General features: G+C 43.6%; 2 protein-coding genes across 3 annotated transcripts in view; one reads left to right on the forward strand and one right to left on the reverse strand.

The window, feature by feature from the left end:
- The window catches only part of LOC115022777 (RNA-binding protein MEX3B), an 8,156-nt gene extending 1,787 nt beyond the window's left edge, over positions 1 to 6,369 (forward strand). For both annotated transcript variants that reach the window (XM_029453867.1, XM_029453868.1), the window contains 2 exons: positions 1,434 to 1,732; positions 1,880 to 6,369. In XM_029453867.1, the coding sequence (XP_029309727.1) occupies positions 1,434 to 1,732; positions 1,880 to 3,085 (1,505 nt within the window). In that variant the 3' untranslated portion in view covers positions 3,086 to 6,369. The remainder of the gene's footprint in view (positions 1 to 1,433; positions 1,733 to 1,879) is intronic.
- Positions 6,370 to 7,839: 1,470 nt separating this feature from the next.
- The window catches only part of LOC115022862 (protein unc-13 homolog A-like), a 36,015-nt gene continuing 27,033 nt past the window's right edge, over positions 7,840 to 16,821 (reverse strand). Inside the window, exons 32-42 of the mRNA XM_029453967.1 lie at positions 16,240 to 16,317; positions 16,056 to 16,144; positions 15,805 to 15,948; positions 15,365 to 15,488; positions 14,678 to 14,734; positions 14,489 to 14,569; positions 13,253 to 13,400; positions 12,756 to 12,812; positions 11,827 to 11,913; positions 11,588 to 11,744; positions 7,840 to 10,946 (exon numbers count right to left, since the gene is read on the reverse strand). Coding sequence (XP_029309827.1) covers positions 10,658 to 10,946; positions 11,588 to 11,744; positions 11,827 to 11,913; positions 12,756 to 12,812; positions 13,253 to 13,400; positions 14,489 to 14,569; positions 14,678 to 14,734; positions 15,365 to 15,488; positions 15,805 to 15,948; positions 16,056 to 16,144; positions 16,240 to 16,317 — 1,311 coding nt within the window. The 3' untranslated portion in view covers positions 7,840 to 10,657. The remainder of the gene's footprint in view (positions 10,947 to 11,587; positions 11,745 to 11,826; positions 11,914 to 12,755; positions 12,813 to 13,252; positions 13,401 to 14,488; positions 14,570 to 14,677; positions 14,735 to 15,364; positions 15,489 to 15,804; positions 15,949 to 16,055; positions 16,145 to 16,239; positions 16,318 to 16,821) is intronic.

Genomic DNA, 16,821 nt, shown 5'->3' on the forward strand with positions numbered 1-16,821 from the left:
GCTGTGGTCGCGCTACACACTCATTGTTTTGGTGTTTAATGTCACCGTAAAGCGGCCACTCCATTAAAAAAGCCCTACCAAATGTATTTATATGCCATTTGTAACAGTATTTAGACAATGCCTTGCCATGGAGCGAGTGCGAGAGTGTGGGTGAGTAGGAGGGAGGGGGAGGGGTGGAGGGGGTCAGACAAAGCGGCAGATTGTCGGGAGTCTGGACATGTCTAGCAGCCTGCACCAAACAAAGGAAATACACCGATCTGAGCTGATTTTATACATCGCCGATCATAAGAGGCAGCTCTAAACACTGGTCTCACATTGCCAACTCGTTTATGTTAGATGATTATTATTGTCTCTGCTGCTGATTTTTAAGCTGAAACGGGGCAGCAGCAGGCGCACAAACACGGGACTGGGCGGTGTTACGCCCTGCACCCAGCTCTGTCTGCGATGTAGCGGCTCGCTTATGAGCCGTTACGGTTTATACGTGTATTTTTCTCTTTTCTTTTTTATCAACATATATCCTCCGCTTGAATTAAACTCATGTCGTGAGGCTGGTTCGTCGGTCGCAGCCGCGGCAGCGTTACGGCATTGTTCTCTTTGTTTGAAAAAGCCATGCTTGCTGCTTCCCAGAATGACATCACACACTGAGCGCCCTATTGGTCGCCGAGACTGAAGCGTCCATATTTAAAGAAACAGAGCATGAGTTGACACAAGCAGTGCAGCAGCTTTTGACTTAATGTTTGGGCAGACAGCTTCTTCATTAATATCCTGCTTACACCTCCTGCTTTGGCTGCTACAGATGTTATTATGATGTTAAATTGGTGCATTGATGAAGCATTTAAACTCGAGTGCTGTGGCGATGATGTTTGAATGTTCGTTCTTTAAGGATTCAGTACCCACATTTAATTATTATTATTATTCTCCATATTAAAAAATGTATTAGAGCAGTTTTTAATTGACTACCTGTGCATGTAAAAAAAGTTGCCTGTTAATTAGGTACCCCAGCTGTAGTTTAAATTAACGCAGTCTAATATAACAGACCTGCAATAAAAAAAATACACCATGAAGGTTATGATGTTCAGTTTTTGTTGAAATGGCTTTAGTTGAGTCAACTTTATGATACACTTGGAGGCGGCAGTTTGTGGATCAATTGTACTGAGAAGTGTTTCTCATGTTTTGTCCACCTCATTTATATCAACAAGGGCACAAAAATGTAACATTTATAGTCGCAGAACGGTATGATTTATTTTAGGGCTGTTGTATTATACTACATTCATTTTAACACTGTATACTTGATGGACAGTGTACATTGGAACTGTTCTTATTAGACTTTTTGTATATAATATAAGCACACTTATATAATATAATTAAGTGTGTGGGTGTGTGTGTTTGAATGTGTACAAATGATGGTGTTTATGTGCTTCTGCATCTTCCAGGTTGTAAGATTAAGGCTTTGCGTGCCAAAACAAATACCTATATAAAGACTCCAGTCCGAGGTGAGGAGCCTGTGTTCATCGTGACGGGACGCAGGGAGGATGTGGAGATGGCCAAACGTGAAATTGTCTCTGCGGCTGAGCATTTCTCTATGATCCGGGCGTCCCGCTGCAAAGCTGGAGGGCCTGGAGGAGGAGGAGGCGCGACAGCAGCAGCAAGCAGCAGCAGCAGCACCGGCGGCGGTGGCGGCGGAAGCTCTCTTCCTGGACCACCACACTTACCTGGGCAGACCACCATACAGGTACAGAAACCCCTCATCATGCTGTGTTTTTGTTTTACTCTGCCGGGTAACAAAGGGATGACTGTATGTTTGATACATAATGTCTGTTTTAAATAAGTTTTCTCTCCTGTAGTTACATTAAATATATTTCTCTTGTTGCTGATCCAGGTGAGAGTGCCCTACAGAGTAGTTGGTTTAGTTGTTGGACCAAAGGGAGCAACTATCAAGCGCATCCAGCAGCAGACTCACACCTACATCGTGACACCCAGTCGAGAGAAAGACCCTGTGTTTGAGGTGACCGGCATGCCGGAGAATGTGGACCGAGCGAGAGAGGAGATTGAGACCCACATCACCCTGAGAACGGGAACCTTTGTAGACCTGCAGGGAGACAACGACTTCCACTCCAACGGCACTGATGTCAGTCTCGAAGGCTTGGGCGCCCTAAGCGGAGGGCTGGGGTCGTCTCTGTGGTCCAGGGCTTCTGGCCACCATTCTGCACCCCCTCCTCCTCCACCCTCCCCTCCTCCTCCTCCTATTCCCATGTCCATGCACCACTCCTCCAGCCGGAAGATGTCTTCTACGGTAGCCTATCACACGCACAACGGCGGGATGAGCTCAGACAACTTCAGCACCAACCGCAAGGCCAACGAGGGAGGCAGCCCCACGAGCCCTTTCAGCACAGGCTCCAGCAGTGCGGGCGGAGGATTCACTTTCGGGGGCGACTCCACCCCAGGGCTGCCCTCCTCAGAAGAAGTGGGCTTTGAGTTCAGTGCTGCCAACATCTGGGCACCTTTTGTCAACGGTGGAACAGGCAATAAGATGGCCGGCTCCGCCCAGCAGCAACCTCTACGCCGCAACAGCAGCGGCCTCAGCGGTGGCGCCATCACGCCACGATTGTCTCCAACTCTGCCTCAGGACACGGGCGTGGGCCCCCTGGATCATCCATTAGCCCGTCGTGCACAGAGCGACCCCCTCAGCACTCTCTCCTGGCTGCAGTCTGGCAACGCTGGAGGCGGCTCCTTCTCCGGAGCGTCCAGCTCCAGCTCCGCCGGCTCGTCGACCGGTTACTCCTCCTGCTCTGCCTCCTCCCTGCCTGGTGGCTCACCCACCGACTCCGAAGGAGGCGGCAGCGGCGTGGGTCTCAGCTCTGGGATGCTGAGCCGGCTGAAAGGCCCCGGGGTCGCGGGTCTGGTTGGCCCCGGGATCAACAGGGACTGCTTTGTGTGTTTTGAGAGCGAGGTGACAGCAGCCCTGGTGCCTTGTGGCCACAACCTGTTCTGCATGGAGTGCGCTGGGCAAATCTGCCAGTCAGCTGAGCCAGAGTGCCCCGTCTGCCACACCCCCACCACACAGTGCATCCGCATCTTCTCCTAATGCCCCGGCAGGGGGGTGGGGTGGAGGGTAAAATACAAGGGGGACAGGAAGAATGGAGTGGGGCACCAGCTGAGGCAGATGGAAGGATTCACACTAATAACTTTCACACACACATGATGGACCATAATAAATGCATAACAGAGATGATGATACTATACGGATGTTGATTTATTGCTGATAACTGTCAAGATTAATAATAACAATAATAATAATGACTGACTTATTTTCAGAGTGAAGTTAATTGAAACTGGTCTGCGGACAGTTGGTGGCTCAGACAGTCTCTCAGTGATGAACTTATGGAAGGAAACTAGTGTCTTATCTCTCTTCAGGCCTTCATTTTGACCCGGCGCACTGCCGGTCTGTCTCGACATTTCTTCATTCTGGCTTCTTCAGATCTCTGCCTGCTTTCTCTCTCACAGCCTTTCCTTTTGACACTTTTGTACTTAACAGATATTTTTCGATGAAGCTGTCAAGGCCTGCACTTTTCTACTCCTTCATTTTAATGTTTCTGACAGGAAGCAAACCGTTCCAAACACCTCCTCCCTCCTTGCTTTCTCCTCTTGCTCTCACTCATGCTGTTGTCTGTGACATGAAGAGCAGGGTTGCTATTTTTCTGTAAGATGGAACTTTTTTAAAGGACCGTGATGAAGTCAGGCACCTATCGTAACAATACACCCGGACCTCTTAAGGAGGACTTAATGTTTCTCGCTGGGACACAAAAATTAGCCATCAGTAATGCCAAATGAATGCTATTAAATAGACGTCTCTTAATTCTTGATCAAATTCAATAACGCGTTGGATGAATTTGGATGCCCCACATTTCAAATGTGTCTGCTGCATTAATTCACATTAATAATCCTTTTAGTAAGTGATAAACACACCATCTGTGATACTGTAGGAATGTGTCTGAGGTCAGTTCTTACGTTTTGGCTGCCTGACGATCCCTTTACGTCTCTCTATTGCGTGTGCGTCAATAATGCTCACTCGTGCTGTTTTTACATCGGCATCATGTGTCTCCATGTGAAGGTCTGGTTTCTGTCCTGCTTCCCCTCTCCGTCACGTCACTCAGTCTTACGGGAAGGCTTCGCTCTGATCCATCCACACCATCACATCCTGTCTGTTACACTCGGATCGGCTCGTTTAGTGTTTTCTACTATTTCTTGACTCTTGACTGTCAAGTGTGTGGCTCGCGGACACATTTTGAACTCTAGGATAAGATAGGGCTTTTCTGATGTCACACGTGAATGTTTTGTCCAGTAAGGTTATGGAGAGACTTCTGCTCCTCCCACACAAAACAATAACAAGGGGTTCGATTAAACCTCTTTTTTTTTTTATCATGCACTGTAACTCCCGGTCCCTCTAAAAAAAAAAAAAGAAAAAAAACAGCTCTTACTGTTTTTTGTTTTGGTCTTCCACCCCACTCTGACAGCAAAGCTGTATGGCACTCAGATGACTCACTGTCATACCCATATAGCGCTGTACTCCTGGCCAAATGTGGTGCACTATGTGGTAAGTTGTTTAAGATTTGTCCTATGTTTTCATAGCATTAATGATGAGGCGGTTGCATCCTGTTTTGTGTTAGTGGTTTTTAAAGAATTCAGTGTGAGTTTGCAGTAACCGCCTCCTATAGTGTTAATACTGTACGTATAATTTAGGGCAATATTGGTGCGATGGTACGCGGTTGCCGTTAGCGGCCCTTTTTTTTTTTTAACATGCATGGGATCAGCTCATAGAATGAGACAAGCCATGACGACAGAATTTAAACGACACACCCAATTCTCAAGGGCTTCCTCTGACTGCACAGACACATGATCACATTTTCAGGCTCACACGCAGTAGGTAGAACTTATCCTTTATGGCAGCTAGTAGCTAGGTCATCCAGGGCTTCCAGACACTCTTTGTGTTCAAATCCCAGCAGCTGCAGAATGTTTTGCTTATTTTTTTTAAATTATATTTTCTAACCGTCTCTACACAGTCATCACATTCGGATCCTGTCAGTAGGGCATTGCAGTCACAGTGTGTCGTCCTCTCTGGACGTAGTCTCAGATCAGGACGGGTTGTTGGGTTTTAATATTGAGGGGGAAAAGGGTAACTCTACTTTGAGTAAATAATTGGCGAGAATGGGCAGTTGCTGCTGTGCTTTGGTGCTCCAGCCAGTATGATAAACTTATTTGCTGTCTGACTGTTCGTTTGCTACTTAGGTGACGAAGGCAGCAGCTGCACAGAGGAATCTAATAAGCCGCTGTCCTGGTTGAGCACAGCAGTGCACTCATTCATGTGTCCACACATGTAGGCAAAATATGCCCAGGAGCTGAACCGGTAGTCTTTGTGAAGACTATCCCATGGTGCATTGGTGCAACTCCCTATTGAAACACAGCGTTGAACTAACCCAGTTGGGAGTGGGAGCCCTCTTAGCTCTCAGACTAAACTTCTGCAGTGCACTGTAAACCTGACAACCCTGTTCTTATTCTTGTCGACCCACCCCCCTCGTCGGGCTCTGATGTCAAACGTCGCATTTCGTCTCTCGCGCGCACTCAGAACAGATGCAGGGCTGTGAACGCATCCAAAAGAACAGATCTGTCGTGTGAGTCTGTTGAGGCCAATCGTAAAGCCCTTCTTCAAACTGTCCAAGTCGACGTGTTAAAGGAACGTGTTGTATTTGCCAGATGGTTCTGATGTTCATCCTGGTGTTGCACTGGGGTGTTTCTGGCCAATGAGAGAATGTTAGGGTTTAATGTACAGTAGTTTCATTGTTAAAAAGGTACCAAGTTTTTCAGATTGACTGCTGATTTTTTTTTTTTTTTTTTGCCAAATTTATCCCCTCCCCCATTTCCTTCCTAAAGGTTTGAAAACAGGGTTTCCTGAGGCATGCTAGCCAGTGACCTCTGACCTTTTTTGTGATTTAGAGGGGGGGATGCGAAGAGTGCTACGCCAGTAAGGGGTGACAGACACCCCTCAAGACGCCGCTCTCCTATTTTTTGCTTTAATTCTCTTTTGTATGCAGAACCAAAATGTAAAACGTCGGCAAACTAGGTTTCAGGCCTGACCTGTGTGTATATACCCTGAATACAATCATTGGGATCTTGTTTTCAAAAGCAAAATGACTTAATTGAAGATAAGTGTAGTTTCTAAAGAACATGTATCATTATTTGTAAGTTAACCATCTGCATGTCTTCAAGCCACCTGGCATTAGCTAATAATTTTTAAGATAAAAAAAAAAAAACTTTTTACACATTTTTATTTTTTACAATTTATTTGCTTACCTAAATATCCCAGACAATAATGTGACCCTTTTTATTACTTCAAATTTATTTTTATTTTCCATTTTTTTATTTTCCTTATTTCCTGTGTACTACATATAGGCAATTTATAACAAAATGAGAAAATTATTGAAGAAATTTTAAAATTGAAATATATTTTATTTGAAAGTTTATGGACCTTTTAACCGTGAGCCGGAAAAATTGTATAATCATATAATTTGAGCTGACTTGACGGTTATGAGAAATGTATCAAGAGTTTTATTTTTTATGCTTCTTTAATAAAGTCTTGTTTTTGGTTTCATTTTTTTTACTGTAAAATAAGAACTTGTGTCTGGTGTCTTATTTCTGTCGAAAGTGGAAATGTGCAGCAGCCACATGGTGGCAGTACAAGCACACCTGCATGAATAATAGTGGCGCTTAAATCTGTAGTTCAGGCGTGTGCAAATCTGAGACCAGGCTTCAGTTAATTCTTTAGGTTTAGCTTTTAGATGAAGAGTCAACAGAAAACTAAACTTTTAGTTCAGGTGTTTTAAGTCCTTTTATCAAGCAAATGTTTAATGCTTCTACAATGTGAGGACCATTATGAAGTAAATACCTTAATTCATACTGCTGGTCTGACACAACAAAGTTCCCATCTTCTCAAATGGTAGGATTTGCTGCTTAAAGTCTTTTATTTGAAGGAATTTGAGAGACATTTTCTAAAATAAGGTCACCAGCAGCAGATACTGAGCGCACGGTGTTCACCAGGCTTGGTTTCTTTAATCTCCAGCAAGTTTATGCATTTCAGCTGTTTTAAAAAAAGGAGCCATGCCTTTAACATATAATGATTATTCATTTTATTTCCCTCAACAGCCTGTGTGTGTGCGTGTGTGAGATACTCTCCTCCCCCTTCACGGAGAGGTCAAAGATCACAGAACAGACTAAGCGCTCACTGAAGTGGAAGCTGGTTGTTCCAGCTGAAAGTTTGTGTCGATATAACACCCTGTTGTCTCCAAAATGAAATGAATTCTTTATGGCCCATGCTACATCCTTTCATAAAGATTGGGTCATTAGTTTTTCCATAAAAATGCTGACAGACACCACAAACAACCTCCTTGGCGAAGGTAATAAAAAGTATAGTTTGCGATTAAAAGGTCATAGTACAGTGTCATAAAGCATTAAAGTTACATAAAGTAATAATATAGTATTTCTTGAAAATGGCAACGCTACAAAGAAGACGTGTTGTATTTTATTTCTTAGAGTGTTTAAACAAGAACACGTTGTCTGTTTCCCAGTTGTTCCGACTTGAGGGCGTTCACTTCAATTTTCACAGGCTGGATTACATCTTTCTGATTATTCCAGCAGATGAATGAATGCAGCACAAATGCAGTCCAGTCCGTGTACGGGAGACCCGCCATCAAGGTTCATGATAATCTGGTCAGTGGTTTTACCACGATACTGCTGACAGACAGACAACATGAGCCAAAACAGGTAATAATAAAGCAGACGTTTAGATTGTGACACAAATGTCCTTTTAATAGGAAGCCGATCACAATCAGGCTGCATTCCAGTTCCTCTTCAACCTCATTAAAGAACAATCAATAATGATAAGAAACAAATTAGAAACATCCTTTAGTAGAAAATAATTCTCTCATGCGAGTTCTGTGTTCACACTACATTCATATTGGTTACAGATGACGTATTCACAAGCCTTTTTGGAAAAAACAAAACAAAGTAAACATTAATGACTTATCATTACATAGCTTTGGAAAAACAAACAAACAAGGAAAATAAAAAGTCACATTAAAGAGACACGTGCTGGCACGATAAAGTTTCCCATCATGCAATTGTAAGTGGATTCTATTCACAGGGTGGGCGTCATTGGTCTTCACAGAGTTGGCGTGCATGCATGTGTGTCATCTTACATGTGCCCTTTTGTGCTTGAGCAGAGATTGGTGTCTGGATGTGTGTGTCATCAGTGTGCGTGTGTGCAGTAGTGTGTAGTGTGCGTACATACATGAAACAGGCAACCAACGAGCCCCAAACTGGACGATGGGTTATGTTATTCTTTCGTACTTTTTCAGCTACAACCTGACATGTAAAGTTTTGTCTTGAGCCCTGGGATTACTTATTCAACACATAAACAATGTAACTGCACTGTGTGTTAAATGGGGTGGAAAGCTCATTTTAAAAGGCGAGTTCACCCAAAACTATCCATTTTATTTAAGTGAAATTTGGACGCCTAAATTTAAAGGCATGAGTCGGTGTCCCCGAGCTAGTCGTGGTTTTGGATTTAACTGTCCCTCTGATTGTAGAAAGAAGGCTCTGCTGAGAATAAATAACATTCAGAAGCTTTGTTTTTGGTTATTAAATTAAACAGTATTCAGTAAAGACAACATGTGACAGACCAGCAGCTTCACTGAGCACTGACGTCATTACGTTTCACAAAGAGACTAGAAGACGAGCCGGACTATGACTGAGTGTTTGCTCACCTTTTTGCAATGAAAGGTAACAGGGTTCACTAACGCACGTGACAAGACTGAAACTGAAACAACATAAATGCTTGGCGGAGACTCCGATGGCTTCTTTCTTTGAAAAGAAAAACTAAAAGTACATGAGCTCTAGTTCGTGCAAATTTGGTCCAAAAGGCAAATAGGAATTCAAGGACAAAACACTTCCCTTCTTATCCAAAAAGTGACAAAAAGCTTACACACTTCCAACAGGAATAGGGATTTTATGATTCCATAAATGAAATGAAATTAAAAAAAGAATCATACGTTTTCCATTCCTTGGATCTGGATATTGCAGTTGTTGCTCCTGTATTTATACTGACAGCGCATACATTTAGGGTATGTAGATACAATATATTGCTCTCAATCTCAGAGCCCATTTTGCCACACACACTCACACACACCTTCACACACATGCACACACACGATAACAAAAAGACACAGCAGTGTTCACAGGGGGTTTGTTCTTCGTAAAAACCACAATGTTCAGTGAACATACAAACAAACCACTATTGCCTTAGAGAGATGGGTTTAGTGTGCAGGCGATCAGGAGGAAAGTGTCCTTCAGCATCGCGTGTCCTTTAGGTTTCCTCCACAGGGTCACTCATGAAAGACTTTCGGTATCGGAGTGTGTATGCAGTGTGACGTTGTTTGGGTAGGTGAGGGGCCACGTGGGGAAACCTTGTGGTCAACAGAAGCGTGGACAGTATGTATTAGAGCGTAAACTGACATCCCAGTCCACTGATCATCCTGTAGCCCTTTTTGGAGTAAATGTGCACTCTAGGGGTGTGGATGTGTTTGACACTGGTGTATTGCTCCGTTTGTCAGTGATGTGAAGCAAGAAAATCATTTTTTTTAAATGCACATTGTGGCCACACCCGTCCTCTCCATCAACACATCACATATCAGGCTCAGCATGTTGCCACTGTCGGCGTGTTTTCTCCATGATAATGACGGTTAGTTGGGTTATAAAACCTTATTGTACCAGGGCTATATATGCACCATGCTCACACAGGTAAAATATTGTAGGCACCCATCTTTTATGTGGGAGGGGGAGAGGGTGGTTGCCAAGTTTACAGCAAAGTGAATCACAGTGTTCCTGGGGTCAACATGCAGGACGTTAGTACATTACAGGACAGACTAGCAGTGACGTTGCCCCCTGGATGCTGATCTAAGGTCAGCGGATTTTTTTCTCTATTTGGATTTTTGGCCAAAAAAGGGAGCTGATCTTATATCTGTGCCTGAACTCCAACCAACACAACACATCACACCGCGGGAAGGCTACGCAGAACAAACAGCGAGGAGGGGAGAGGAGGGAGAAAGACTGACGGACTGGGAGAACGACACAGTCAGGTAGGCAGCGGACAGACGGACGGACAGAGCATAGCTGGACATGAACTGCTCTCCTGAAGACAAGAGAAGCAAAAGTGCAAAGTGGTCGTCCTCAAACTATTCACATGGTTTAGTTGTCGTTCTGCGTTGCATTATATCACATCTAAAAGTACGGCGTATAAAAGGTGTGATGTGTTCTGGGAAAGATTGAGTGAGGGGTTGACACGTGCTAATGTGAGGCTAACCCTAAAGTGTTGAGCTGCTGAAATTAAATATGAATGTTTATAAACATATTCCTCCGTGTTTGCATTGATAACATTGCAATGTAAATGTTGCATAATGTATGCAGATATATGTACAATAGAGCATGTGTGTGCTTGTGTATTGCACATGGTTGTCTATCTATGCGGGTGTGACTACTATAGGTGCATAATACTATGTCTCTGGGTGTTGTTGTGCACACGCGCGTGTCCTCGCTCTCGCCGCCCCCCTCAGCTGCGGCCCTCCTCAACTGAGCGCTGATCCGACTTGAGCTTGACGAACTCTTTCGCCACGTCGTCGTTGTTGCGCTGAGAGAGGATGCGCAGCACCGTCAGGCCCGTCTCGTCCATGTGGACACGTCTGCCCAGCGGCATCCAGCAGGTGACGCTGCCCTTGCTGGCTATGTCCTTCACCTGCACCACGGCCATGCCCACGGTGCGGTCCTCTCTGGCAAAGCAGTAGTCCTTCACACACACCTGCAGCTCGTAGCTCTCTGGACCCACCTCTGTGCCCAAGGAGCTGAAACAACACAGAATCATACGCAGTACATTTAAGTCAACCAGTATGCAAACATTATACAATAAGAAGTACTTTGCCGGAGGATATTCAACTCTTTAACGGTAAACATGTTGTTTCATCATATTGTCTGTATTCATTCACGGTATTTCTTATATTTCAATGTGTCTATTTGTAGTATGATGGTTTTGTTAATATGCTGTGTTGCATGTTGTCCTGACTGTCCTGTTGCACTACTATGGGTGGCCAAAATAAACACCACCGATCCAGCTGCCCTGCGCTCAGAGCACAGCTCTCCCGTCGGACGTAGCGCGCGACCCAACTACTGTTTCAACATTAAATACATAACATCAAGTAAGGATGTGAATCAGAGCACGGATGTGCTTTTAGTTTGTTATTTTTACTGTGCTACTGTAGTGCCAAACCACATAATACGTTATTTAGAGGAACTTGATCAATGATTAATGGACACAGAAGTTGCTTTTCACACTAACAACATCAATGCCTTGGGACAGAGCCACCATCTCCTGGAGGAACACATACGCTTTCTGATGGCTATGTCCAGAAATATATCGTATAGTATAAATAAATAACAGGGAAAACCAAGAAAAAATAGAAATCCAGTAGAAATGGGTGATACTCACTACTGGAAGCTCTCACTGAACTTGGGTGACCAGGTGTTGTTTTTGGACTTGGTGGCAAATTTCCTCTTCTTGTCGCTGAGGTGAGGACCGATGATGTAGACCTCCACAAAGGGCCTGAAGCCCTGCGCCTTCCATTTCAGGTCATTAGCAGCCACCACTGGAGGAGGAACGTAGGTTGGATTAAAAAGAAAAACGGAACGTAAGAGAAGACAAGAAGAGCGGTGGTGCAGTCATTTTACCTTTGACATTGATCTTGTGTTCTCCATTAGGTTGGGGTAAGATATCCACGCACATGACCACCTCGCCAACTGCATCCACTCCACATGCTGTAAAGACATGATCATAATTACTCAGTTGATTGTTTGCCCATTCGCTTTGGATGGCCATTATAACCAGTGGTTTTATTGCAGTCCACAATGTAGCACAGCTGAGATTTCTGACTTGAAGAATTGGGACGCATAAGCAGAAAGTTAACTAAATTTAATACACACACGCACACACACAGAGACAGACACACACACAGACAGACAGACACACAGACAGACAGACAGACAGACACACAGACAGACAGACAGACACACAGACAGACAGACACACACACACACACACACAGACAGACAGACAGACAGACAGACAGACAGACACACAGACACACACACACACATCTCTGTGATAATCAGATGAGCAGGACTTTGCTGGGTTAAGCAGCTTTTGTGCCAGCTCTATTGCTAAGCTAATGGCAAACTATAATGCAGTAAAGGCTGGTAATTTGTTCTTAACTTTCTATTCACACTGAAGGAAAAAAAAAAAAAAAATCCAAACTGCAACAAAAAGATCAGAAGAAAAGGCTCAGCTCATTTTCATCGACTGACTTTTGTTCACTGTGTCGTGCACATCTTCTCCTTGATCTCAGATCTGCAGTTTTTACTTTCAAGCTGATTTGGACATTATCTTTCTGTGTGCATTCTACATACATAACATGTTTCATCTACCACTAACCTATAGATAAGTTAAGCCTTTTCTCACAAGAAGCAGAGTGCCACGGGCTAACACTGCTCACTGTCTCAGGTTATCTTTGCTTTCTGACAGTTTGATCACACAGATGTCTGAGCTACTGCAGGTCGCTGTGGGGGACAAACACATTTCATGTAACACTGCCGACACGTACGTTTCTCTGGCGGTGTGTCTTCGTTTGCCGTGCACCTGAGCCCTTTCCCTCCGTGGACTGAGGGGAGACAGAAGAAATTCAGCATTAAACAAAAACATCCTTTTAAAACAATGCAAATTAAAGTTTTATGGTTGATGGTATGAACACCAAGCCAACTATGACTATAACCTTGAGCAAGACATTTACAATTATTTAGCATTCCCATTTTCGGCTCATCTAAAATCCAGAATTGAAAAAGTATATACCTAAAACTTTTTGCTGTTGCTACTGTAATTCACTGAAGCAATGAATTAAACATTTTCTTCCAACACTGTAAGCAAGTCATTCTATGTAATCTCATAATGCAGTTTTATTTCCATCAACCATAGTAACAGTAAGAATAAGCAGTGGAACTCTTTGAGAGGGACTGAAAGCATTTTTGTGTGAAATAGTTTGAACCTGCTGTGTGACTGAGTGTACGTGAGTGTGTGTGTGTGAGTGTGTGTTTGAAGTCGTACCCTGAGCGCTCTGTGAGAGGACAAACTTCCTGATGAGCTTGTCTGTGGCCTGGGTGTACAGAGACAAGGCGTAGCGCAGAGACTGCAGGTCTGGACTCTTTTCCAAGAACGTCTTCTTCAGGCCTACACCACCGGCATGGAAGTATTGCTGCGTAACAGATGTGACATGAAACACGTATTGTTGATGCCAAGCAGACAGGCAGAAAGACAGACAGAGGATAGAACACAGAGAGCTCTAAGTGGGAAATGTACAAGTGAGACAAAACTGTAGTAGTGTCAGTCAGTATGATCGAAGGCACGGTGGTTTGACACTGGCTATGTAACTCAAACACCTCTGAACCTGCACTGATGTACACCAAACATGATGTTTGTAGTTATATGTATTGAGAAGAAATTGAGAAAATGTTTTCATTATTTCATAATTCTTTGATTTATACAAATATATAATAAATCCACCTGAAGTGAGATAAACATAAATGACTAAAGTTAAGGACCAGTGTGTAGAGTTTCTACAGTAGCCCCGAACGGACAAACCAAACTCGGTGCTCTAGAGAGGGCCTTTCACGTTTTTACCATAAACTGTTTATAATAAGTGGACGTAGTCACCGTGACGTCACCCATTAGTTTGTGGACTACGTTTTTTGTCTAAATGTGAGTATAATTTACTAAATGATCCTCATGCTGTATTAAAGAAGACTTGTAACTTGTGACTGAGATCATAAACTCATCAGAAAATGTTTACTGAGATAATAAATCAAGTGAAAAGTCATTTTCTCTTGGACTTCATTTGGACTTAATTCTCTCTAATATCCAGCAGGGGGCGACTCCACTGACCAGCGGAGTCGCCCCCTGCTGGATATTAGAGAGAATGCACGTTTAAGGCACTTCTTCATTGGCTTCACTTTTCAGACCCGAGGTTGCTACTTGGTTTTAAAATGTAGTTCTCCGACATGCTTGGAAAGGGAGGGGTGAGCGGAGGGGCATTCAGGTTGTAATCAGTGACCTCATCGCTACATGACACTAAATCCTACACATTGGACCTTTAAAGCTGCAAATGCTTTGTAAAGATTAATCAGGGCTGAAGAGCAGTCACATTTTCCTTGAACTTGAACACATTCTTTTAGTATTTCTTCCTGTTAAGTAAACACAGACCAAACCAAAGTATTGTAAAAGTAAGAATCAAGAGCACCAATTTCCCTGCCAGCTGTTCCGATTGTGTGTCACAGCATACGATACCTTAATAGTGTCGAGAGCCAGCTCTATCACTGCACACTGTTTAGGACTTAGAGCTTTGGCCTCCTCTCGTCCCATGTGCTCCTGCAGGACACATCAAACAAAGGAGTCAGTCTATTCCACAGTTAGTGCTAAAATGTAGTCTATATTTTTCGTAAATTCGTTTGCTTTGCTGCCTTCTGTTTTCATCACCTTGAGCTTGGAAAGCTGGCCCAACTCCTTCGCGGCGTTGAAGATCATCTGAGTGCCCTGTCATGGAGAGATGGACAGACAAGTGAGTAGAGAAAAGAGAGACAAGAAGGTGGTTTAGAGATATGCAGTAGAGTGAGAGGTGATTCAGGGGGTTTAGTGAGGACGGACAGCTGCAGATACAAGAGTTTGAAGAGTGAGGGACGGGGGGGACAGAGTCAAACTACAAATGTTATACTAATCTATATATCTATAAAATACACATTCAGAATAAACAAGCCACATCTTGGGAGAGAAAGAAGGTTTTAGTGCTTTGGTGTACAGTCAGTCAGAATTGTAGGGACTCATGGGCAGGATATGTTGCCTCTGGTGAACCGTGCTTCCTTTTCAAATCAGGTTTGATGCACTGATATCCACAGAGAAGGAGATAAAAAAGGCTACAGAGGGTATACGGAGTTTCTTCATGCTAACAGAGGTTGTACACACACACACACACACACACACACACACACACACACACACACACACACACACACACACATACTTACAATAACCTAGGAAAGGAAGGAAGGGAGAGAGGGTAATGGCAGGGTAGATGGGTTAATCACAATGGAACAAAGCAATGAAAAGCATTGAAATTCAGCAGGGAAGATGAAAAAAGGTGAAAATGCCTATTCCTTTATTACATACCGTCTGGTCAGTGAGTGTTGGAAGCACAATTGTTTTTTCCATTGTATTCATCACTAGTTTCCACAGCTCCTTCAGCACTCTCTTCAGGACGGTCTTCTCACATATCTTAGCAAACAGCGACAGGCTGAAACACAAAAACACACAATCTCTCAACTGACGGACATGAAGGCAGCATTTTCTTTTATTTGTGGAGTGTGTGGTAACATTTGGTATCATTTGAAATGTTTTGATACTAGTGTCAGAACGATAGACGAGTTTCAGTATATAATAAGAAAATAAAAAATATCTTCTCAGTTGCTTAATTTGAGGAAAATAAATGTTTTTGGAAAGTGTAAAAATCATGATCTTGATCAAAAAATATCTGATCTTCAGAAAGACTCAATGCCTGAGACGTTTCACTCAGTTCCTAATACGAATATTCGATATCCAGCCGTACTTACTTGCTGTCCAGGAAGTCCATGATGGGCTGCAGGACGTTGTCGGCCTCCTGAACCACGCTGCCGTTGGCCGGGACGGTCTGACCTTTAACCTGGGCGAGGATGTCTCCCATTTGCCTCACGTTGTCCTCGATCTGTGGCTGGAAACTGCATCGGCAAACAAAAAGAGAAACATGTGAACAGAGTGTGAAATCAGAAGGAGACACTGGTTCCAGCATCTCTTAGTTCCATGACTTAATCAAACACACACCCACCTGACAGCAAAGATGCGGCTGAGGTCGTCCATAACGCTGTTGAGTTTGTTCTGCAGCTCCTTGAGGAAGTCACTAGCCTCCAAATTGAGCTGGAAGAAGACAAATGTGATGAATACTTGAGCCATAGTCGTAGTCATAGTAGCACAATCCTACCAATAACAGCATATACAGTATGCACACTCACGTCTTTGCCCCCCATGGCCTCAAACATCTTCTCCAGCTGAACTCTGAGCTGCTGGATGTTATTGATGATGATACATGGCTGAGGGGAGAAAGAGAAAAATCATTACACACACACTTCTCTCTCCCTTTCTTCTGACTGCTCCAAGCGTTTTATTGTAATCAATCAAGGTTAGTCCTTTTAACGTGTTGTATTGCTTCTTTGGCAAAAATAACTCGTGGTGATGCGGGGCAGGAGGAGCAGGTGCTTTCAGTAATTACTGCTCCTCCAGGTGCTCGTCGTCTCTCTGGGAGAGCAGCACACTTCCCCCCCGAGCCTACACCACATTCTGCTGATTACATAGCCCTAAACACTTTGACCTGGGCATGGCCATAACACTGAAGAGCAGTTGATTGTGCTGGCATTAATCACCTTGAACACATACACCAATGTGCTCTTAATGGAGCTCAAATTAAACTGCTGTTTATTTTGCTGACACAAATGTTCATCTGTTACCTTGTTGTGCCAAACCTTTGACACGCTGTTGTGTCTTCTACTTTAGATATGTGCTCATTTGCATACATTTTCAACATAAATCTGAATATT

Source organism: Cottoperca gobio, chromosome 17, assembly GCF_900634415.1.
Source record: "Cottoperca gobio chromosome 17, fCotGob3.1, whole genome shotgun sequence".
In the NCBI taxonomy this organism is placed as follows: domain Eukaryota; kingdom Metazoa; phylum Chordata; class Actinopteri; order Perciformes; family Bovichtidae; genus Cottoperca; species Cottoperca gobio.